We start from the raw sequence: 23,703 nt of genomic DNA, 5'->3' as shown, positions 1-23,703 counted from the left end.
GCTAACTCTACAACATTTTTCACGTGAGCTGAGCGAATTGTGCTTTTTTTCTCTCTTGCAGTGAAAGACTATCAGTTGATTCAGAAATGCGAGCAGGAGGGCAGCGATGCCCAGCCGCAGCTGAGACAGTACCTGCAGCACTTTGTGCTCATCTCCACCCACCTGCTGCAGAGCAGCATGGACAGCAGCTATGCTGAGGCAGTGGAGACAACTTGGGTCTTGTCCCTCGCCCTAAAGGGGCTTTACAGAACCCTGAAGGTACCTGACACGGAGTATGAGAGAGAAATAAAAGTTCATCTTCTTCCCTGTGCTGCAGGAGTTGGGCATTGACTGAGCACGCTGGGGAATTACCACAAGGGCGCTTCTGTCACAGCTGGATCCCTTTATTGCTGGTCTCTAGGGGGTTGAAAACGTTGCTGGGCGTTAAATAGCTTCTGGGAGTCTGAGCTGGAAGTTGTTTTGCTTCTCCTCTGTGGGGGCCAGCCGTTCAGGAGAGCTCAGGAAGAAATTCCTAGAGATACCATTTTATGGAGTGAAGCTCACTTTTCTCACTCCTGAAATATTTGAAATTTTTTCTTCCTTTTTTTTTTTACTATCAGATCAAATCAGATACTCAATTACTACTCTGTGCATGTCAGAGATGATACCCTTAAGGGATCTGAAGTGGGGATTTTTATCTTAGTGAAATGAAAGAAAAAGATTCCCAGTGTAGTTCATCTGGCAGGAAACTCACCCGAGGCTGTGTGACAAGGCCTTGCAAGCACCGTGATGCATTGTTCCTTTTTTAGTTATTTATTTGTGTGTGTGTGTCTGTGTGTGCAGATTCATGGCTTTAAGGAGATCCAGTCTGCCTTTCTTCAGTCGGATTTACTCAAACTTTTAGTGAAGAAGTGTAGCAAAGGAACTGGCTTCAGTAAGACTTGGCTTCTCCGAGACTTGGAGGTAAGAAAAGTGACATTTTGTACAAAGTCAGGCTTCACACAGTGGCGTGAAAGGTTGTGGCAGTACACTGCCCTCCTGGGGGCTCAAGATTATTTCTAATTAGTCTCTAAAAAAAAATGTTCCCTTAACTGTATCCCTGAATCTGCCTCCTTCTGCCCATCATAATCGTGTGGATGATAGACTAAATTCTTTAAAGCGGGAGCTGATTTCCACTAATCTGATTTTATTTGGAAAAAAATTTGCAGGATGAGACATAACTCATCTACTCAGATTGTTTTATGGGTTTTATTTAGACTGTTCTTGAAAATTCTTCAGTTAGGAAAACAATCTCAAGGAAAAGCACAGCTTGCACAAGGTTTTGCTGCAGTGCAGGTGGGGAGATCAATGCACACATGGGCATATTCCTTCACAGTGGTTGTTCATTGCTGAAAGATAAGTGTGGCTCGGCTGTTAGTTACGTTTTATCTTAGGCTGCAGTTGTGTTAATTCATTTTTAGGACTATGATGAAGCCAAAGGGCTCTTTTCAAAGGAGAAGGTTGTGTAGGGCCATCACAGAACCTTTGTTCTGTTTTTGTCTTGGAGTCTTCAAATCTTTGATGTACTGAAATGGTTAAATAATTACTTTCTCGACTTTCTTTGCACTTTCAAGCTAATCACTAAAGTTGTCTTTGCAGCAGCATGGAAAGTGTAACTCATTACTGAAGTGGGAAATTGTTTTGGTTTGTGTTTTGGGGTTGTTTTTTTATTTTTTAGGTGTGCTTCTTTGTACAATACCACGTGTTAAGCACTGTCCAGGTCTGATAATGTTCCTCTGAGATGCTGATAGCAAATAAACGAATAATACCTACAGCTGTCACACCATGTGCTACTTTTTTTTTCTGTGTAGATTTTGTCAATAATGCTGTATTCCTCGAAGCAAGATATCAGTTCCCTGGCTGAGCAGGAGGATACTGAAATGGAAGACAGGGAACAAGATCAAGATGTGGAGCAGCCTGTTGTTGGTCCTGTGGATGTGGAGCAGAACAAACTTGATCCTCTGGAGGGCCTGGATGAAGCCACCAAAATATGTTTCTTGGTATTTAAATCAGTTTACCTCCTTGTGGGTGTAGTTGCATGAAACATTTGGTAATTCATATGGTTGCTTTCCTTTTAAATTTATAGAGTATAGGTCTATGATTTCAGTGCATCATTCTTTAAAGGAAATAAAAATGAGCTACAGTAATGAATGATACAAAAATCATTATACAGTGTTTTGCTAAATTGCTTCTCATTATTATTAATCCAGATACTAAGTTCATTAATTCTCTACCTACAAGCTAGAAAATGATACCTGGGTCATCCTTAAAGAAATTCAATCTTTCTTTTCCCCTCTAATGTGTTTTTGAGGTTTTTTTTCATTTCTTTTTGCTCCTTGCTCAGATGACACACGATGCACTTAATGCACCTCTCCACATTCTTCGAGCCATGTATGAGTTGCAGATGAAAAGAACAGATTCTTTTTTCCTGGAAGTTCAGAAGAGGTAAGTGAAAGCCTGGGTCCGGCAGAGAGACAGTGGTGGGGGAAAATCTAAAATCTTGGTGCTGAATAGAAATCCTTCCGAGGACAAGATTTGGTTTTCATGTGTGAAAAAGTAAGGAAATAAACTCCTGCTCAGTTGTATTTATGGAAGCAAGTCACCACCTTCTGAAACACATCACATGCTCTTTTCTATGTGCTAGCTCCCATATGAAGATCCACTATGGCTCTGAATTCTGGGAGCTGAGGAAGAGTCAGGAGCTCACATGTGGCTCCCTGTACTCAGAGCATCTCACAGAGACACTATGTTCTCACAGAAATGAGTGATTTTGTAACATTTAAATCATTGGCTCGTTAGAACAGGAGAACAGTTCAGGTGATAAAAATAGGCCGAGTTTAATCTTTCCAAAACATAAGGTGGGAAGATGTAATTTGCATTTAACTGCCCTAATTGAGTCTGCATTACTTTGGAAACAGAGGTGTGTGTGTTTGATTTCCTTTGTTAAGGTTTGATGGGGATGTGATCACAACGGATGAGAGGATCCGGACGCTGGCTCAGAAGTGGCAGCCCAGCAAACGCCTGAGGCTGGAGGAGCAGAGTTCCAAGGCTGTGGATACAGACATGATCATCTTGCCCTGTTTGGTATGGACACCTCTACAAACAGGAGCAGCTGGAAAAGAATGCATTTTGGCATTCAGTAGCTTCTGTTTAGTAACTTCAAACCCGAGAAGTTATATTTAATACATCTGAAATAATCTGTTATCAATGTTTTATGTCAAAATGAGTGAGCAGGTACAAGAAGCAAGTATTTCTTCCTTGTTACTCCTTCCCTAAGGAAGTGAAAGAACTTAATTCCCAGGTCAGGAGAACAAATTGTGATTGCAGGCTGTAATTTCCTCCCGTTGCACAAGAGAGATTGTATCTCATTGCTGTAAGCTTATGCCCTGCTACTGTTTTAGCATATCATTGTTATCTTACAGTAAATTCAGCAGAACAAGGAAGCAATGAATTTATCTTGTAAAGTAGACACTCCACTTGCAAGCTTTAGGGTTTGCATTCAATAGCAGGGCCCCACAGCTCTGCCTTATTTTGAGGGCTCACTCCTGGCTGTGTGGTGTCACCAGCAGAGCTGTTCATTTGTTGCATAGCAAAGGGGAAGGAGCTTCCTGAAGCAGGTTCACATAATTACAAGAAAAAATAATTGGCCTTTCAACAGCTTATACAGAGGCTGTGGAATATCCATGCCTGGAAACTGTCCAAACTTAACTGGACAAAGCCCAGATTTTGAAGTTATCTCAGCTTAAAGTCAAATTTGGACCAAGTTCTCTCCAAAAGTCCCTCCCAACCTGCCTCATTTCAGGGCACTTGGTGGCTTTACCTGTGTAGGTGAGCTTCAGTCAACACTTCTGGTTAAAATCCTGACTGCTGTTTCCACAAATGCATCAGTGCATCGTGAGGTGTGTAGACGTAAACGGTGTTTCTCAAGAAATCTGTAGCCGTGTGAGAGATCCCACTTTTGTGGGGTTTTTTTGGCAAATTCATTTGTAAACTCAGTTTGTTTGGGCAGATATCCGAACGTAAGGCAGTAAATTATTGACAGCCTCTTTTCAAACTCGCATTTCTCTCCTTGCAGTCAAAGCCTGTACTCTGTGATAAAGCAACAGAAGAAACCAATCCTGTTGCCCAGAAACTCATCACCAACACGGAGAGCGACCTGCAGCTCAGCTACGCCAAGCAGCGACGCACCAAGAGCTCCATCCTCCTGCACAAGGAGCTGGACTCCAGGAGTAAAAAAGCTGTCAGGGACTACCTGTATCGTGTCAATGAGGCAATTGCAGTTCTGTATGCCAGGCACGTGCTGGCATCCTTGTTGGCTGAGTGGCCTGATGATGTGGCGATAAATGAGGAGATCCTAGACCTCAGTGGCCCAGCCCATATGACATACATCCTGGACATGCTGATGCAGCTAGAGGAGAAGCAGCTATGGGAAAAAGTAAGTGGGTTTCGCTTAAGCATGTGAGCAAAACCTTGTGCCTACAGGCCGTGAGACTCTGACTAACAAAAGTACTTGCAGTTCCTTTTTTCAGCTAAATTGAAACTCCAGATTTTAAGTTAGTTCTGAAAGAACAGTTGGAATCTGTCAGCGTCTTGATGTGCTGATCTTGTTCGCAGAAAATGGAAAAAGTAGCTGTGTGGAGAGGACTCTCTCAGTTATGAAAGAGAAATTGGTAAAATGGGCAGTCTGCTTTGAAAATAGGCAAGCTAGATGGAAATCTGGAGACATTGGTAAAATAGGCAGTGCCTTTTAAAAGCTGCTTTTTCTTAGATCTCAGTGTGGATGTTGTAATGCCTGCTACTCCGCTGATGAGCTGGTGGTGGAAGTGATCTTGCAATTACAATAGAATGTTGTAATGAAAGTGTCAGCTCAAGGCTTCACAGCAGTCAAAGCAAATCAAGTGCTGGGAATCTTCAAAGAAGGAATGAAAAATAAAGCAGAAGGCATTGATATACCACTGAACCAATGCTGTGCACTCTTTTGGATTGCAGTGACTCCCTCATGTCATTAAAAAATTAAAATAAGATACAGTACAGCTGGAAGTGGCCTAGAGAAGAATGGCAGGGTTTATTACAGCCATGGAATAACTTCAGTTTGAAGAACCAACTGGTCTTCTTCATTCTGGATCCTTCCCCTGTGGGGCATTGAGGGAAAAGGAGTCATGGAAAAGTCTGTTCCTCTTTCTCTGTGGATTTAAAGCAGGGAATAGCATGCAGAAGTTAAGAGCAAGTATTATTCACTGGCCCTCCCAGTAAGAAAACAAAGGAGTGTCAGATTAAGGTAATAAGTGGCAGGTCCAAAACAAACCAAAAGAACAGGTTCTTGACACAGTAAGTCCTGGAAACTGTTGCTCCAGGGTGTTTTTATGGGTTCAGAAAAGGGCAGGATGAACTGATGGAATAAAATCTATTAAGGCATATTAAATGCAAAAGCCTAGCCTTTGTCTTGGGCTGTTCTGTAAGTGCAAGGCAAAGAGTGCATTCAGGGAACTGCTGCATGCTGCCTTTGGTTTTTAAACTCCTTCTTCTGAGACATCATGTTTTGGCTGATTTGGAGATGAACCTGCTGGCCTGAGCTGGTGCATTACAGTTTATAGGAGGAGTTAGGAGATGAAGATGTGCAATGAGTTGCTCTGATGACCTGGAAGCCTCAAGTAACAGAATTCCCCATTCAGGGCTTTTATGCAGTTATAAAAATGAGAAAAAGAGAGACTCAGGCGGTTCTGAATTATATTTAGTGTGCCCTGATAGATTAAAGGACATTTTGGGGTAGTTTTAAATGCACAGGATTTGCATCTGCCGCTGTGAAAACTTCAGCCATCTAATTGATACTTTGTCATTTCTTCTTATGCACAGAGTTGTACTCTTTTTTTTTTTTTTTAAGGCTGAGATATATGACATATTCTGTTAAATGAAAACCTGTAGGTATAGAAGGTAAAGGTGCCTGTTTAGTATGTTAACAGAGTTGTTTATCTCACTCAATTACAGCTTTAGTTTCCTGTTAATTACTTTATGGGTTAGCCTTGATTCTAGCAGTTGTGTGAAGAGACATAGCCAATATCTGTCATGTTTTTATCAAATAAAGAATGAAATATCTAGAACAGAGGGAAATTCTGACATTCAGAATGAAATGGAGATGACATTTGTAGGAATCATTTGTGAATTTATCTTGTTTCTTGCTGGTACCTTGATTCCCTCCTCCAGAATACTCTGTGGCTGGACACGACTCGTGTCAGCCACCAGCACGCACAGCCGTAGATGTTCTTATCACAACAAATCGTATTTACATCACGTTCCTCCTCCCCAGATTCTCCAGAAAGTGCTGCATGGCTGCAAGGAGAGCATGCTGGGCACCATGGCCCTGACAGCCTGTCAGTTCATGGAGGAGCCAGGGATGGCAGTGCAGATGAGGGAATCTCAGCATCCTTACAACAACAACACCAACTTCGAGGTGAGGCAGGCACGGATTGCAGTGCCGGGCTTGGAGCTGAAATCACCCAGGGGTTGGAGCAGGAGCCTCTCAGAGTTCCACGGGGTATCTGTGGGACTCCTGTGCTGGAAGTGCCTGTGAGCTCTGGTCAGTCTTGCTTGGAAGAGGCTGATGTCAGATAGCTCAGGCCTTGCCCTGTGTTCAGTCAGGCACTTTAAGGCGATTCTAATTCAATCCTATGAGAAGTGCATAACTTAACATGGTTTTACTGTGCGTGTATTTGAAGCAGATCAGATTTGTAAATGCTTTCAAGGCCTTAATGATCAAATGTTTCTACCCTTCCTTCCAAAGATTTGTTTCAGTTGGCCTGTTAGTCCCTGTGCTGTTAGATGAAAGTAGGAATGGTGTCTTTTTTCTTGTATTTCTCATTTTAGACTCTTCCCCTGACACAAACAGTTTCTGATTTTCTTCTCTTGATACTGTTTGAAAGCATTTTTTCTGATATAGTTTGGTAAATAATTATTGCCTCTGGGCAGTCTTGGGATTTTTTTTATTTCCCTGCTGCTCTGACTCTTTGGATTTTTATTTCTAAAATGCATATAACCCCTTAGGTTCTGGCAGTGAGATCAATATCAGCGACAATTACCGCTTCTGAAAAAGGAAAGCATTGCTGGCAATTCACTTTACATGCTTAACAGCTAATGTGAACAATAGGCCATGCCTTACATTTATTAAATTACCTCTGGCTAAAAATATCCAAGAGGTTTTTTACTCACAGAGATGCTGTAAAATTTTCTTTATATCTCCCTTGTTTGTATGGTGAAAGTGAAGTGGGTTCTGGGTGGCACAGTGTGACAGGACACAAAGCTCCTGTGTGGGTTCCTTATCTTCTTTCCTGTTGTTAGGGCCAGGGTTAATTGCTCAAGAGACACAGCTCATGTTTGGACTCAGATATTTATTAATTCTTACCTACAGTACAGTCTCACAAGCTGTGAGTTCTGGCTAACAAAGTGAAAAATGGCTTTGCCTCTAACTCTTTCCGAGGTCTTTTAAGCATGAATTGTCCAATTAAGAAATGACACCTAGATTATTTTTACTTTTAACCCAATAACCAACCACCCATGGTCCGCAATGCGGATTTTTCTACCCAATTACAAAAGGCCACCCAGACCCACAGAGAAGAAGGTAAAAAAGGACTTAGGCTATGCCCTAAAATCTCCATCTTACTATATATATATTACTATATAGTAAAGCCTAAAACTCTAAGTTTTCCACCCTGTGATATCACACACTTCTATTTAACTCCACATCCACAATCCCAGTGCTGTCACTCAATTTTGGAGCCTTTTCCACGGCCCCAGGTGAAATGCAGTGTTTGCTTGGGGGTCAGCGCCTGGCAGCACAGAAATCCTAAAATCCTCATTGCCCAAGGTTCCAACACTGCTGTGTTTATTTGTCAGGACAAAGTTCACATTCCTGGTGCTATCTACCTCTCCATCAAGTTTGACTCTCAGTGTAACACCGAGGAGGGCTGCGACGAGCTGCTCATGTCCAGCAGCAGCGATTTCCAGCAGGATCGGCACAGCTTCAGCGGCTCTCCGCAGAAATGGACTGACTTTGAGCTTCCAGGTGAATATGCACTCATTCAACGTTGTACAGGATATTGCTGGGACTCCTCAGAGAAACTCCTGATGACTTAAACATGGATGTTCCTGAGAAATGAAGCCAATCCTTTCCTTGTCCCACTCTGTTTGCTCTGACGTGCTGCTCTTGCATTTCTTTCTGAAACGTGGCTTATCTGTTGTCATGCTGTGACCTTTTCTTTCCACCCTTCAGTCAAAGCGTGCACTCAGCTACTGGAAACAAATTTGATCTTGGTTCTGTTCCAACACAGTCCTTGTTCTGCACGATATTCACTTACATTGTTTATGCCTTGCCTTACTTTCCACAGGAAGCACATTTTTTTAATAAAAAAAGAACCAACATAAAACATGCTTATCTTTGTTTCTGTGCTCTGCTGCTGCTCTGAGCACAGAGCCAGTGCCAGCACCTTGGCTCCAGCTGGTGCCACAGGGCACAGCTGGAAAAATCCCAGGCTTTGACTGCCAGCTGCACTCTGGATCCTCTGAGCACATTTGTAGAGCACAGTGAGGAGCAAATGCCAGGGAGCTCAGGGACTGCACAGTGCCCTGCTTCTCATTTTAAACTTTTAACCCCCTGAGCATTGGGGCACTGCAGGAAGCTCTTGGCTTCAAGGACTGTCAGCACCTGTAAAGAGATTTAGGAACTTTCTCAGCAAACCAGTTTGGGTTACAAGGTGCTAGGTTTGGGTTACAAGGTGCCAGTTAAAAGCAGACGTGTGTTCTGTAGAAATATTTTAGATTTTTGTCAACTTCTGTCCGTCTTCTTTTCCCTCCCTAATAGCTGCTGAGGAGCTGAACTTGGAAGCCCATTGTTTAGGGCAACCTTGGCTGTGAAACTTGAGTTTCACCTTGTGGAAGTTCATTTCCACCCAAGGCTGTCTGGATTAAGGCTCTTGATTGCAGCAGGTTTTAGCTGAAGCCAGACATTTAAAGGCTTCTGGGCTTTTAATTTGATTGAAGGGCTTTTTTTCTACGAGTAGGAGAGAACACTGTCTCCATTTCATGATTAAAAGGGAAATTCTTTTATAGATAGTTCCTTGTAAATCCTAAAAACCGCTTTCAAAATTTTTCTTGTTCATGAAACTTTGAAAATTCTGCTTCCCAATGAAATCTTGCCTGCTTGTCCCAGGCTTTTTCATGGGGCAGAAAGATACTTTAAGTTTTAACAGCTGTAGTATTGTGGAGCACAGTGGTTAAGGAGATGTTTTGTGTAGTGTTACAGCCAACTACCAGGATTTATCTCTGAAGGTGCAGAAACTTTTGAATGTTTTTTGTCACTTTTTGTAAAGTGGTCAAATGTTTTCTTCTTCAAATAGTCCTTCTGTTTTTAAGTGATTCAGTTTAAGAGGTTTCCTCCTTAGAGTAAAAATGTTCAATTTAATTTTCTGACATGTAAAAATTTTACTTTCAAGTATTTTAAACCTTTTGTCCCATGAATTCAAGTGTTCTGGTTAAGAACTTGGCTGCCTGTATAGGGGTTCTTTTTTCATCAATCATAACTGATCCAGTAACACAATTGGAAAAGTGAAATATGCAGAATATGGAGTTTCTTTAAATTCCTCTGTTCAGTTGTCAAAAATGTAAAAGGCATTTTCCTTCCTGTCCGGTATCTTTAGACAAGGGGAAACCATCGTGGGTTTTGCATCAGCCTCCTTTTTGACAGCTGTTCTTTGTGTTTCATAGTTACCAAAAAACAAAAGGCATCTAGGATTAATTAATTTCAGGCTTTTCATTTAAGTTGTACTTGAGTTGGCAAAACTAACTCAGAACTAACTCAGAAGATAGTGATGTGGGCTTTCTTCCTTCCCTGCACACAGGAGACACACTCTACTACCGATTTACTTCTGACATGAGCAACACTGAGTGGGGTTATAAGTTTACAGTGACAGCAGGTCATCTGGGAAGGTTTCAGACAGGTAAGAGATGCTCAGAATGCATTGAAAAGGGCCTTTTTCTGTTATTTTGCTGACCTTTGAGAGACTTGTGGTTATCCCTTTGTCTCGACTTAGAATTTGAATTCAGTGTCTTAGAAATAACGTGATCAGTTTTGTTCCAGTTGAAACTCAGCTGATGTCTCTTGCTTCCTGTGACTTTGGGGCAGAAAAACAAAATCTTCACAGAGACTTGGAAGTTACAATTATAATAATGTGATTTGCATCCATAATCTCATTATATGATGGTAATTACGGAGTATTTTGTAAACACTCCAGGATGCCGTAATTGGAAAGAGAAATAATGGTAATTGCATTTTTCAAAAGTGGTTATCCATTAAAATAGGATGGTTCTGGGTCTAATTTTTTGCATAAGGGGTTTTGTTAGTTTATTTTAGAGTTTAAATATTTTTAATGAAATTGAGGTTGGTGGATAATTTGCTAACAGCAAAACTGTACTGCATGTCATATGACAGGGAGGGCCTAAGTTTTGTTTGCCTTATTTGGGCAAAAATTTAATTTTGGATATGACTCTTTCTAACGTTTATGTAAGTTTTGCCTCAGAAAAGAGTTGCATGTCAGGATGTAATCTAGAGTTATCTCAGAGTTTTGTTTGGCATTTTAATTCAATATTTCTGGCTTGCAATACTTGATGTATGGAGCAAACCGACTCCGTGAACCGAACGCGCCCGTACAAAATCGAACAGCCTTTTGAATTTTCTTTTCTTTCCAGGGTTTGAAATCCTAAAGCAGATGCTGTCTGAGGAAAGGGTCATTCCTCACCTTCCACTGGCCAAGATCTGGGAGTGGCAGGTGGGGGTGGCGTGTCGCCAGACGGGGCACCAGCGTCTGAAGGCCATCCACCTGCTCCTGAAGATAGTGCAGTGCAGCAGCCAGGGGTGAGTGCGCTGCTCCTCACCCTGGCACAGGGCAAGGGAACAAAAAGGCACTAAACTGATGCTCTGATACTATTTTGATGCCAAAAAAAATCCCCTGTGATTTGAAGCAGGTGTTCTTAATTTGCCTGTCAGATGCAATTCGCGGCGCTTTGATAGCAGAAGTGTTTTACTCTGTCTTCTTTCCTGGCCTTTAAAGAAGTCTAAGGAATTCAAATGTCATTGTAAAGAAAAAAAAAATCATCACAAAACAGGACAAAAGTAGATTTCAATCAATTTTCTAGAAATTTTTTCTCTTTGTATTAGTTATATTGCAGAATTAAGGTAAGGATGAAATAATAACCTGGTGAAGTGATTATCTGATTCTCTCTAAAGTAAATAGCTTTCAAATTATTATTGTTAGTTGTACCACTAGGCCTGTAATTGAGTTTTAGAAGGGATATGGGTCCTTAAGCTTATGTATATATGGCATGAGTATTTCTAGATGCAAGTGTATTTAGCAAAGTGGTTATTTTTTATTTTAATTGTCACAAATGTATGGTTTTGTTCTCTTAAATTTGATTTGGTTTTGGTTTCCCCCCGCCCCACATTCCCAGAAATGGGCATGGTGGTTACTCACTATTGCATCACGATTTCACTTGAATTACCTTTTTTTCAGGGACTGTGACCTCACCTTATTGAAGCCACTTTGGCAGCTTTTCACCCATATGGAAAACAACTCTTGTCACGACACGGCCAAGCCTGGTATTCTCCTTCCTCTTCATCGTGCACTGGCAGAACTCTTCTTTGTGACAGAAAACAGAGTTACTGTAAGTTCATGTGTTTCTATCCCTCCTTTCCTCGGTGCTGGGAATGACAGAGAATTCAGTGTTACACTAAATGCAGTTTTTCTTTATCCCTCAAAGTGACAGGAACATTAACAACTTTCACTTGTGGAGTGTGGCAGCAAATTCTAATTAGAAGGGGATTCTGTTACCTTATCCATCATTGGACTTTATGTAATAGTCATGACTATTAAGGCCCTAAAGCCACTGTTTATTCTGAGAGGAATTCTGGTTTAATAATTAATTTAAAGGTATTTACGTGTCGTTTTCATTGAGTTGGTTTTGAACTTTAAATATGAGCGGTGACATGAGCTCATTTCTGTGATCACACCCTGTGCTCTAGTCTGGGAGACTCTGGTGTGCAGTTCTGATACCTTTGGTTCTTGGGGACAGCTCTAATGATCAGCATTTTAATGTTAATTAGTAGAATATCACCTTTGGTAGAAACATTGGTGTTCATTGCACGTTTTCTGGCTGCAGGAGCTTGGATCTCTACAGGAGTATTTGCTTGCCTTAAATACTGAAGATCATCTTCATCGCTGCACAGCACAGGTAGGATTGCACAGCCCCAGGCCTGCGTGGGTCTGGGATCTTGGTGGCAGACACTGAAGGAGTTCTCATTGCCCAGTGGAGTTTATAAAAGAGATATTAATGTACTTGGTCATTACAGCACCTTGACAGGCCTCTGAAATTTGTGAGTGAACTATGCACAAATGCTTTTCTAGGATATTGGGAAGAGATTCTTCCCATGAGGGTGGTGGGGCCCTGGCACAGGCTGCCCAAAGCAGCTGCGGCTGTCCTGTCCCTGGAAGTGTCCAAGGCCAGGCTGGATGGGGCTTGGAGCAGCCTGGTCTGCTGGAAAGTGTCCCTGACCATGGCAGGGAGTGGAATGAAATGCTCTTTAAGGTCCCTCCCAACCCAACCCAAACCATTCCACGATTCTAGGTTTCCATTTCTGTTTAGTTTCATACGATTTCTTTACACTTTGGGCTCGAGGAAAATATTTGGTGTGACTTTGTTTTTCCTTTTCTCTTCTAGGCCCTGAAAAACATTGCTGCTATCAGCCTTGCCATTAACTATCCAAACAAATCAACAAGTTTCTGGAATGTTTAATACTGGCTCAGGCCGGAGTGCATGGGATAGAGTAGTTTGTCCATAGGACATTGGAACAAACATCTTAACTCCGTTCTGGAGAAGTTCCTTCAGCTTCAGTGTATGAGCACTCTGCAGCCTTCCTTCCTTCCTTCCTTCCACCTTGATGTAGAATTTGTAAAAGTAACAGCGCACTTCAATGAAAAAGCACATCCTGAAGTAACTCATGCGTCGCCTACAGTTATGAATGCACATATTGTAGCATGTTAGAGTAAACAGAACAATATTGTTTTTTATTCAGAGGAAGTAAAGGAAAGAAGGTAGCTGAAGTATCAGAATGGAAGGCCCCCCCCCACATTTGTATCATCTGCTCCTGAGGAGACTTGATCCATGAGACGTGTCAGCTTCAGAAAATACTGCTGAACTCGGGGTGGTGCCATCAGCAGCATCTCTTGTGCATCTTCAGAGTGAAACAGGCAAACCAGAATCTGGTGGCTGCTGCAGCAATGGTCCACGCTTGAATCCTGTCATTTTTGCTTTGGAGGCTACTTCCCAAGGAAAAGGATTTCGATTCTTACTAAACTACAGGTTGTAAAACAAATTGTGGGTGACTTGCAAAGCAGTTGAAGGATTCCAGTTTCACAGCATCCTCATGCAAGAGCTTTATGTTTCTCCTGTTCTTTGATTCGTTCATCTGGGTCACCTGTTCTTACCTTGCTTTATCTCCGATGCGTTTTTCCAAACAGCCCGTTATTGCAGTGCAGAGAGCAAAGGCTGCCCTTCAGTCACAAGGCAGTGGTGATATGAAGACCTGAAGAACGTAGGTTTCTCAAAAATCACATCTTTACAAGAAATTATGAGGCTTTTTTTCCTTCAGTTATTTTGATATTAGGGGCTTAGGAGGACCTTGGCAATGCTGGGAACCCGGACTCCCAGCTCTCAGGGTGGGGTTAATGATCAATCCACTCTTATCTTACACAGCAATAACCACATTTCTCTTAGTGAACATGGAATTAATTGCAGACCTTCTAGGCTGAAATAAATTGGCTTTCTTCCTGCGCAGCTACATTGGTTATTCCCTTTCCAAAGAGTTAGAAAGAACACAGAAAGATTTGGGGGTGTATTTTGTGTACCATTGCACAGTTTGTAGAGCTGGTCTTGTCAACATAAATTCAGATAACTTTTAATGCTAATTATTTTCTTCTTCACTTCTTCACCTCAACACTGGAATATGGAAGGAAAAAAGAAAAAAGGCAGCCAAAAGCTCTAGTAGTTACTGAATGCAAGTGTGTAAAGCAGTGGCTCTGACAGAAGGAAATATATTTATTGACCCTGCTTGTCCAAAATTTAAATGGTGCCCAAATACCAGTGCACAGGAGCCCTGCTTTGGGGAGTGTCCTCTGAACTGATGGTTTTATCAGCTGGGGCTGGAGTTTAAGGGTGGCCCAATCTCCCTCTGAGAGGGAAACGTGCAGTAATGCATCCCTTGGATTTTTTCTTGATGGCCTCTAGTGCTGCAGAGTTTTGTTTTGACTTCTCTTTAGCCAAGCGAGTGCACAGTGAGTGCTTGAATCAGAATGTGATTATTCTGCCTGAAATACTTAAAAATGAAGACCAAGAAGCACCATGCTGAAGCCATTGCCTTCAGGAGTGGAGTGGCTCTCTTAGCAAATGAGAATGCCAGGATTCAGGAAAAGTGCTGCACTTGTGAAAGAATGAAAGGAAGCAGAGAGATGCTGCTCTGAAAGCCCTCCTCGAGCATCCTGCGTTGATTTCCTTCAAGACATCAGGATGGGAAAGGAATCCCCAAGATTGTGGTGTACCTTTAATGCACAGATCATTCTGTTCCCACATCCACACGAGGTGTTGGAGTTGACAGCCTCCCTGCAGGGCTGTCAGAGATCCTGGGGAACCGACTGCTTCACACCTTGTAATTGCTCGAACAGGTTCTGGGCACGGGGAGCTGCTCCACCAAAAGATGTTCCTGAACTGATGTTAGGGATTCACGTGGCTGGGACAGGTGAGCACTTGGAAGTTGCTTCTCTGGAGCAGTAGGACTTTTCTCTTCACTGCCTCCATGGGCATCCATGGCCAAGGAATCACGGATATGCAATGGGCTGCTGAGCTGTGCAGCTGCTGCCAGCTGCCCGTGCAGTCGAAGAAGGCTTTTTCTTTTTTCACATCAGGGATGAAGACTGTAAATAAACCATTCATAGAACCTGTCACAGCTCTGTCATAGTCACCTTTTTTTTTTTTTTTTTTTTTTTTCTGTTGGACTGTCCTTTTGCTTTCTGGATGAAGACATGAGGCTGCAAGGATGACACAGGAGTGGCCAGAATTCCTTGCTAGGCATTACCACTCAACTTACTCTACCAGCAGTGACTGGCCTCATGAGTCAGTCGTCTTGCCCTGAAGGAACTGTCTAGGAACAGTGTCCACTAAATATAATTTCTACCCACTAGATGGAACTGAAGGACTGTGACCTGAGTTGACACTGAATCTGTTGCTGCCTTATAACTCAAATCATTAATTATGGATTTTTTAACAGACAAAAAAACACTGATTTTTTTTTTTTTTTTTTCCTTTCTGGTAGCGCTAAAGAAAGACGAATAGAATACCAATAATGAATATTCATGATCAATCACATTTTGAAAATTATGCAGAAGTTCCAAGTGGATGTGAATGATGCTATTGAATTGTATAAAACTGTCTGGAAAACAGGTATGCTGAAAAAAAATGTGCCTAATATAAGAAAAACTAAAAAAGTTGTCCTGCCTGAATCACCTATGATGTGTTTAAAACAAACCATGTTGTTCCTAATGATACATTTGACTTGCTTTCATTAAACACTTAAAAACGAGAGTTTTATAATTTCTTTTCTTACGGGTTTACTACTTTGCGATTTTTATCAGTTGTTTAAAATATATCAGACCTTTAGATTTATTCCAGTTCAGTTCAACATGTAAAAAGAAAGCTACAGATGTGGGTAAAATATGCAAATGAAGAGAAATATATTGTAAAAATTCTATAAAATCAAAAAAAAGTACAACACGGTGTCTGGGTTTTTTTTGTTTGTTCTTCTCCTCTCCTCACTGAATGTTTAGTGCTGGAGTCTGCAGTGAGATCCAGGGTTTTTCTTAGGAATCCTCATTTTCCATGGCTGTAAGCAAACCTGCTTGTCCTCGTGTGGTTGGTAAATATCTGATATTACATTGAGCTATGCAGGAACCAGACTTCTGGAGTCATCTCTTAAATTTCAGCCCTGCTGTTTACATTCCAGTGGCTTTACCCTAAAAATTCCGTTTTCCCGTGGATATCCATGGGTTTCAGTGCCTGTGTGTATATTTCCTTTGAGACCTGACACACACATCTGGAGGCCCCAGATGTCTCCTGTAAAGCTGAGATTTGTATTAGTAGGTGTTGATTCTAATTAGTGATGTTTATCAGCAGAGGTGCTTGTGCCTACCTGGTCCAGTGGGTTTAATTGAAAAGGTTGTTTGCCTTGGGCTTGGCTCGAGGAAAGGGCTGTGTCGAACTCAACATCTTCCTGTATTTGCCTAAAGCTGCGAGTTGTTTCCTTGGAGAATGCTCTAATTAGGTCATTTTATTAAGCACAAATAAATAATAGGATTGTGAGGGTGTGGGAGAGCGAGGACTGTTCCCTGAGGTTTGAGGTTTCAGCTGACAGACCTGAAAAAATTCAGTGTAATTGCTCTGAAACGTAGTGTGGTGCCGGGCATTGGAATCCAACAGAGGCCACATCCACAGCGCTTTGGATCTGCTTTTCAGGTCAAGTTCATTAGGACTGTTCTTCCTCCAAGAGATCAAAAGTAAGGCTGCAAGTTAGCTTAGAGGTGGGTGACTTTTGAAAAATCTGCTTTTAGGAGAAGGCTGAGCTGTGTTTAGAACAGAACTGGCTCCATCCCTGTGTTTTCACAGCCCAGCTCAGGTCTGGTGTTTCCAGTGGGTTTTGAACCTTCACAAACATGAGGGCAGCACTTACCTGTTTATAGCATCTGCAACTCCTTGGAATACCCTGCTGTAAAATCTGGACACCCTGGGGCAAAAAAAGGCCCAATAATCTGATTTAGTCCTTCACCTTTTCAATGGTGAATCCCCCTGAAGTGAATTGTGCTGGATCTGCTGGGAGGAAAAATCGTTCCTGTTTCCAGGGGACAAAACCACAACCATGGGAGCTTTGAAAAGCATGAGCTGGCCTTTAAGGAAAGCTCTAGAATGTTGGAAAACACATTAGTGTATGTAAAGAGGTTGGTTTTCAGCGCTGGACCAGGAGGTCGGGCTGGATAATTACTGGAACAAAGAATGTCTGTTGGTAACATGGCCTGGAAAAACAGGAACTGTACTGGGTTTTATAGGGGGAAACTGAAGTCTGGCCCACCTCACCTCTGCTTTTAAAGCAGAGCAGTCGACTCTAATTCAAGTGAATAAGAGAGAAATCCACTGTGAATAAGTAAGAGGTGAAGGAAGTGAGATTAAAGCTCATTCTTTCCATGATGGGCCAATCTAATGTAATCAGGTCTATTCTGAGTAAAATCTTTCCTGAATTTTAGCTAAGAAAGAACAAAATAATAAGAAGCTGGTACCCAGCTCCAGCCCAGACTGCAGTGGGCCTCATATGTGGGTATGCAGGAATAAACACTTGAAAAAAAAAACAAACCCAGACTTTTTTCTCCAACTGGAAACATCCACAAGCATTCCTGGTAAATAGATGGAAATCTTGGGCCATTTTGTAGTGGTACTTGGCATTTAGAAATTCTCATTCCATGAATATAGATAGAATCAATGTTTGGATTTAGGGAGCAGGAGAAAAGAGGGCGAGAAGAGGTAACAGGTCTGTGTCAAAGATGGGGTCTTTCCTCACAAGTGCTGAATAGTGGCTGGGGAGTTTTTCCTACTAATCCATTTCTGACAATGATTTTTTTTCAGCTCGTTTCTTGTTTCCATTCCCCACTCTACTGTCTGACTTTCCATAATCATACTGCATAAATCTTACTGCATTTTAGAGGTTGTTGGGTTTGTTGTTTTTTTTTTTCCTTAACATTTGCAGTGCAAATAACAAATATTTAAACTTGTGTTGCATGGAAAAAGCCAGTTTTATGAAACCTAAGGAAATGCGAACTGAAGTGCCTGCAAGTGTTTGTCAGTGGGAGCTTCTCTTAGAAGCTCACTTCCAAAACACTTTGTTGGCATCTCCTCGCAGCTGGATCATCACATCCAACAGGTGTTGGTAAGGCCACACGAAATTCTTTCTTGTCTTGATTTGGAAAGACAGGTGTCTGCTGAGGATGGCAGAAGCCTCCCTTGAAGATGTAAACACCCTCCCTCCAAATTATTATAATTTTGAAATTAAGGGGCTCTCAGGCAAAGATACGGGAATGGGAATAACAGTTCTTTACTAGGAAAATTAAAATTAAAATGTAGTAGGAAAAAAAATAAAAATAAATCATCTGACAGGGTCAGAATACAACCTGACACCTCATTGTTCAGGGTGATGGTAGCAGTCCAATCAAGTCCTCCTGCAGTGACAGATGTGGTTCTGTTGAATCAATGATCCTGTAAAAGGGTGTAATTTTCCTCTGAAAGTCCACTGGTGGTGAGATGGGTTCAGTTTTCCTCTGGCAATCCAGTGCACACAGGCTGTTTGTTCCTGGTGTTCTGAACCCCAGGTTTTATCCAGGTAGGAATGCTGGGCTCCTCCCCTGGGTGGAGCATCTCCCAATGGATGATGTAATTGTCTCAGCCATGCAGTGAGCCTCGATGGCCCATTAACAGCAGATATCCCCTGCAGGGAGGATGGGTCCTGGAGGAGCTAAAGAACAGTGACACACCTGGTTTAACAGCTGGTGATAGAAAACATACTTTTGATTACACCTTACATTTCTAGCTCTGTACAATGAGGCATTCCCCTTACACTGGCACAGGGTGCCCAGAGCAGCTGTGGTTGCCCCATCCCTGGAAGTGTCCAAGGCCAGGTTGGATGAGACTTGGAGCAACCTGGGATAGTGGAAGGTGTCCCTGCCTGTGGCAGGGGTGGAATGGGACGGGCTTTAAAGCCCTTTCCAATCCTGCTCCATGATTCTCTGATCTTTTACGCATCTTTGTGTTGTGGGCTGGACCTCTGTTCTCACCTCACTGCCTTTCGGGCACCCAAAGGTTTTAAATTCCACAGCTTAATTCCACATAACATTTCTAAGAACCTACAAAACACCTGAGGAATCACAGGAAATGCTTCCTCCTAGGATTTTATACTTTCTAATCAGCAAAAGCATCCTGTGCAGATTTTCCTCTCCAATAAGCCATCCCCAATAACACTTCGATGTGCGTATGTGGGTAGACATTTCCCGGGGCTTCAGTTCATCACTGTGCTTATCTTGGATCAAGTTAAATATGGAATTAAGGTGTAATCTTAAGCACATCTAGTTCAGCTTTTAAAGGTAGGCTTTAAATTGGGTTTGTTGCCTTGGAGCCTAAACGGACCGTGCTGTTGATGGGAAGTGCGCAAATCGCGTGGCTTTCCCTCGCATCCAGCAGAATCTGCAAAGGCAGAAAACAAAAAGATGAATTCTTGAGTCAGGAGAAGTGTTGAGTCAGGAGACCTTTAGTCTCATCATTTTGCTTGAGAATAAATCATGTCTGCGTTTCTTACCCTTCTCCTCTACATCAACCACCCACAGAAAGCTCATTCATCAAAAATGTCAATGGTTTCCCAGAAATCTCTCCACGCATACCTTGGGGTTTTTATTCCTCTGAGCAGCAGGTTGGGCTCTTTTCTCCCCACCCATGTTTTTTCTTGAGGGGGGAGCGAAGCGAGGGGTGTGTTTGTTTGCTTGTTTTGGTTTCTGGTTTTGTTCCTTCCTACTGTGACTGTTAATATTTAAAAAGAATATTTCATCCTCTGTGGGGTCAGTATTGGATACACTACTGGATTTTCAACCGCCTCATTTTTTCCCCTCTCTCAATCGCCAGTTTCAAAATACACCGTGATGTGTTTGATCTTTTGCCACCTTATTTTTCTGCAGAAGATGGCTCAGCCTCTTCAAAGGGGATGGCCTCTGGGAGGGTGTGCTCAGTGCTCGCTGCTCTGGCTCCTGCCTTTTCCTTAGGTCGAGGAAGGCAGTCCTGTGGGGGCAGGACCTGGAAATAGTTGCTTTATTTACCAGAAACTCAAAGCCTCTGTGGCTGTAGATTGAGTCTCTCCTCACTTTTGCACTAATAATGCTTAGCACCAGCAGAGCTTGTCTTTAATTTAAGCCGGCGTAGAATAGAGAGGGGGATATCCACGGATGAGGAGAGTGGCCTGATGTCCAGGAGGTCCCAGGGCCTGTCCCCTGGGCTTGTGCTTGGGATGGGAGCAAGGGAGGCTTGAGGGTGGTGTCCAGCTAAAGCACTGGGCAGGGCACCTGCACTCCCCACCCAAACCTTGGGCACCTCTGCCAGCCAGAGAGCATTTAGCAAACAGAGCTGGGGGATGCCCGAAATAAACCATAATAAACCATAATAAACCATAATAAACCATAATAAACCATAATAAACCATCCCTTTGGGGTGCCTGCTGCAGAGCTGGGACCCTGCCGTGCTGCTGGGAGCAAGGGAGCAGCCCAGTGCACAACCACACATTTCCATGAGCTGCTGAGAAACCCCACCCTGGCTCCGGCCCCGGGGGATGCTGCAGGAGGCAGATTCGTGCCCGGTGCATGCCCCTGCCCTGATTTTTCAACAATCGCCTTCCACTGCCGTGATCCAGCCCCGGCGCCTTCCCGGGAAACCCTGCCAGCTCATAAAGCACTTCTAATCTCTCAAGAAGGTCCTTTGTGCAGCCCTTTGTCAACAGGGCCTGTCCCATTGCTATAGCTACGGCCCCTTTGCTGCCGGACACACCTGTTTGTTTTTCCAGCTCCTTTCTGTTGCGCTCAGATTTCTCTGCCACCTAAATGAAAATGCTGAGAAAAGCCCTGCCCTGGTCCTGTGCCCTCCTCGCCCTTGCTGATTAAGGAAACTCCTTTCTCCCCTGGGATCAGTTTTCTGCAGGCAGTGGGCACAAAACTCAGCCCTTGCTATGGCTTTGTTTTCTGGTTTTACCCTTAAAATTCCTGTGTGGAGCAGGGCTGGGGATGCTGCTGTTGGCAGCCAGGCCCCCAGGTGAAGCAGATTCCTTGGAAAGGCTCAGGAATTGTGGTGTCCCCGTGGCCTCTCCTCAGGGATTTTGCAGATCCATCATGGGGTTTTCTCACTGAATGCTTCTCTCCTCATGCGTAAAACTCCCCCAAATCAGTGCTTTTGGGATATCAACCCCACGCGTCCACTCGGGCAGCTGGAAGTGCCCCAGCCCCCCAGGTTCAGCCTGGAGAAAAGCTTTTCCCACAAAGGACTCCGCTTTCCCTGGCACCAGGACTCTTCCCAAGGGCTTGCACTGCCTTTTAGAGACACTTGAGAAAGGAAAATATTCCACATTCATGAGCTGTGGTTGTTGTGCTCCCAGATAAAAAACCACCAGAGGTGGAAGCAATCCAGGGGAAGTTGCCCTTCCTTGCATTTTCCTGCACCAAGTTTGGATGGCGATGGGTTTCAAGAGCAATCCTCTGAGCAACAAGGGCTCATCGTGACCTTTACGGGGGTGAGTTGACCACAGGAATCCTGCTTTTGTCTTGCTGTGTTTCATTCCTTCCCCTTCCAGATGCAGCCGAGGTTTGATCCCATCACTGACACAGCAGGATCCTGCTCTGTCCCTCGGCACAGCTGAGTCGCTCTCACTGCTGCTGACTCACCGGGAGCACCGGGACAGCTCTGGGACAGTCCCGGGACAGCTCTGGGACAGCTCCGGGACAGCTCTGGGATAGCCCTGGGACAGCTCCGGGACAGCCCTGGGACAGCTCTGGGACAGCTCTGGGACAGCTCTGGGACAGCCCTGGGACAGCTCCGGGACAGTCCCGGGACAGCTCCGGGACAGCTCCGGGACAGTCCCGGGACAGCTCTGGGACAGTTCTGGGACACCTCCGGGATAGCCCTGGGACAGCTCTGGGACAGCCCTGGGACAGCCCTGGGACAGTCCTGGGACAGCTCTGGGACAGCTCCGGGACAGCTCCTGGCACCCCAGTGATGCTGACAGAGAGCAGGGAAACGCCTCGGGATGCACAGCTCCCTGGTGGTGTCGGTGAAAAGGATGGGCTGGGGCACGGAGCAGTTCCCAGGGTTTGGCCCTACTTTTGTGCAGCGAAATGATGAAATGAGACCTCTTCATTTTACCCGAGTGTCGTTCTTTATTGTCCCGCTGCTTTGGCACGGCTTCTAAATATTTAATGTGTTGGAAATTGTATTTGATTAATGGGATGTGTTTGGTGCGTGGGTTAGAGTTTTAAAAGGGGAAAAAAAGATGACCTTTAATGCTCTTAATAAAACAAGGCTGGGTTTGGCAGCGCCGCTGGGGCCTTGGACCTCGTCTGCCCCTGTGCTGGGCAGTCCCCAGGCACGCTCTCCTTCCCAGCTGTCAGGTCTTGCCTGAAATTCAAGACACAACACGAGTCGTGTCCCCGGTTCCAGCTCCGTGGGGACGCACGGCTGCGGGTTTGCGGTGATGCTGCACATCTGGAGCACAGGCACATCTGGGCGGCTGCTCCGGGAGGGCGTGCGCAGGCAGGAGGGGCAGGGGAACAGCTGGAGGATTTCAGAGATGTCCCGGCTCTCCCCCTGCTCGGCGGCCCACGGGCAGACAAAACCAAGCTGCTGGCGGGTGGAAAATGAGGTTTTTGTCCAGGAGAAACGGGTCACGGGCAGCTGGAGGTTCCTGTAACCCCCGGGGCTGCAGGGAGCGCGGTGTGGCGGCAGCTGCCACGAGCACAGCACCATTTGTCTCAGAGGAAAACATCCACTTTTGATATTTAAGATTTCCAGCAGTGGAAAATTCACAGCGGCCGCGGGCCGGGGAGCCAGGCGCTAATTGGCGGAACTCGTAGGAAGAGCGTCCCTCCAAGCTCTTTTCCACTGGAAAATCCAAAAAGCTTTCTCCAACTGTTGATTCCTTGTAAAAACTAAAGCAAAACATGCCGGGTGGGGAAGTAGGGGTTAGGGAAGATCTTGAAAGTGTTGGAGCAGCCCTTTTCACTCCTTCGGTACAAATATTTACATTTTTTTATCGTAAAGTTACTCTTGTTTGGAAATAATTTGTTTTATTTTGCGCTCCGTTACCAGCTTTGAAAAATCACAAAGAAAACAAAGTGACTTTGCAGAAATATGATGTTTTGGCTAAAGAAAAACAACTGTTTCTATTCCCTAATTTTTCCTGGGAACATTGACATTTTGGGGCCTTTTCCAGCTTGGAAATTTCAGAGCGGGCTCTCGTCCCTGTTTCTCCAGCTGTACCATGGAATAGTAATCCTTGAAGGGTTAATAAATCTGATAATAATTTTTCTAATCCATCCTGTACCGCCTGGTTCTGGGGACTGGAGCCATCTGCAACACTTCCTATTGCCGTGATCAAACCCACCCGGAGCATCTGCTGCTCCCGCCAGCAGCACTGCTGGGATTGAGTAAATCAATTAGAAATCATTAACTAACGAGCGCTGCCGGTCACACCTTGGGATCATGCAAAGAGCATTTGAAAAGAAAATCTTCTCCCACCTCAAAGCCACCTCTGGCTGGGTGAGCACAGGTGTGTTTTGTCCCTGTAACATCCCTCCAGGTGTGGGAATCGCTCCCGGGGTTTTCCCTGCACTGGAGGGGATGGAGTGGTTCAGGTCATTAGTGCTGGGAATAGACCACAGCTAACGGGGCCAGGGGAGGGCTGGGGAATCCCTGCCCATGGCTGGAGAAAGATAAAAAGGGAGGGATGGGAGAGGTCCGGGGAAGGGTGAGGAG

At 44.0% G+C, this 23,703-nt stretch overlaps 1 protein-coding gene across 1 annotated transcript in view; it reads left to right on the top strand.

Annotated features, from left to right (window-relative positions):
- The window catches only part of ZZEF1 (zinc finger ZZ-type and EF-hand domain containing 1), a 57,137-nt gene extending 41,277 nt beyond the window's left edge, over positions 1-15,860 (top strand). Inside the window, exons 43-55 of the mRNA XM_040082231.2 lie at positions 62-258; positions 823-942; positions 1,830-2,018; positions 2,363-2,463; positions 2,967-3,102; positions 4,094-4,453; positions 6,323-6,466; positions 7,906-8,074; positions 9,906-10,004; positions 10,753-10,918; positions 11,574-11,724; positions 12,220-12,291; positions 12,778-15,860. Of these exons, the coding sequence (XP_039938165.1) occupies positions 62-258; positions 823-942; positions 1,830-2,018; positions 2,363-2,463; positions 2,967-3,102; positions 4,094-4,453; positions 6,323-6,466; positions 7,906-8,074; positions 9,906-10,004; positions 10,753-10,918; positions 11,574-11,724; positions 12,220-12,291; positions 12,778-12,852 (1,979 nt within the window). The 3' untranslated portion in view covers positions 12,853-15,860. The remainder of the gene's footprint in view (positions 1-61; positions 259-822; positions 943-1,829; positions 2,019-2,362; positions 2,464-2,966; positions 3,103-4,093; positions 4,454-6,322; positions 6,467-7,905; positions 8,075-9,905; positions 10,005-10,752; positions 10,919-11,573; positions 11,725-12,219; positions 12,292-12,777) is intronic.
- The last annotated feature ends 7,843 nt before the right edge of the window (positions 15,861-23,703 follow it).

Source organism: Hirundo rustica, chromosome 19, assembly GCF_015227805.2.
Source record: "Hirundo rustica isolate bHirRus1 chromosome 19, bHirRus1.pri.v3, whole genome shotgun sequence".
Lineage (NCBI taxonomy): Eukaryota > Metazoa > Chordata > Aves > Passeriformes > Hirundinidae > Hirundo > Hirundo rustica.
The sequence above is the reverse complement of the archived record's forward strand: the minus strand, read 5'-3'. Positions and strand labels throughout refer to the sequence as shown.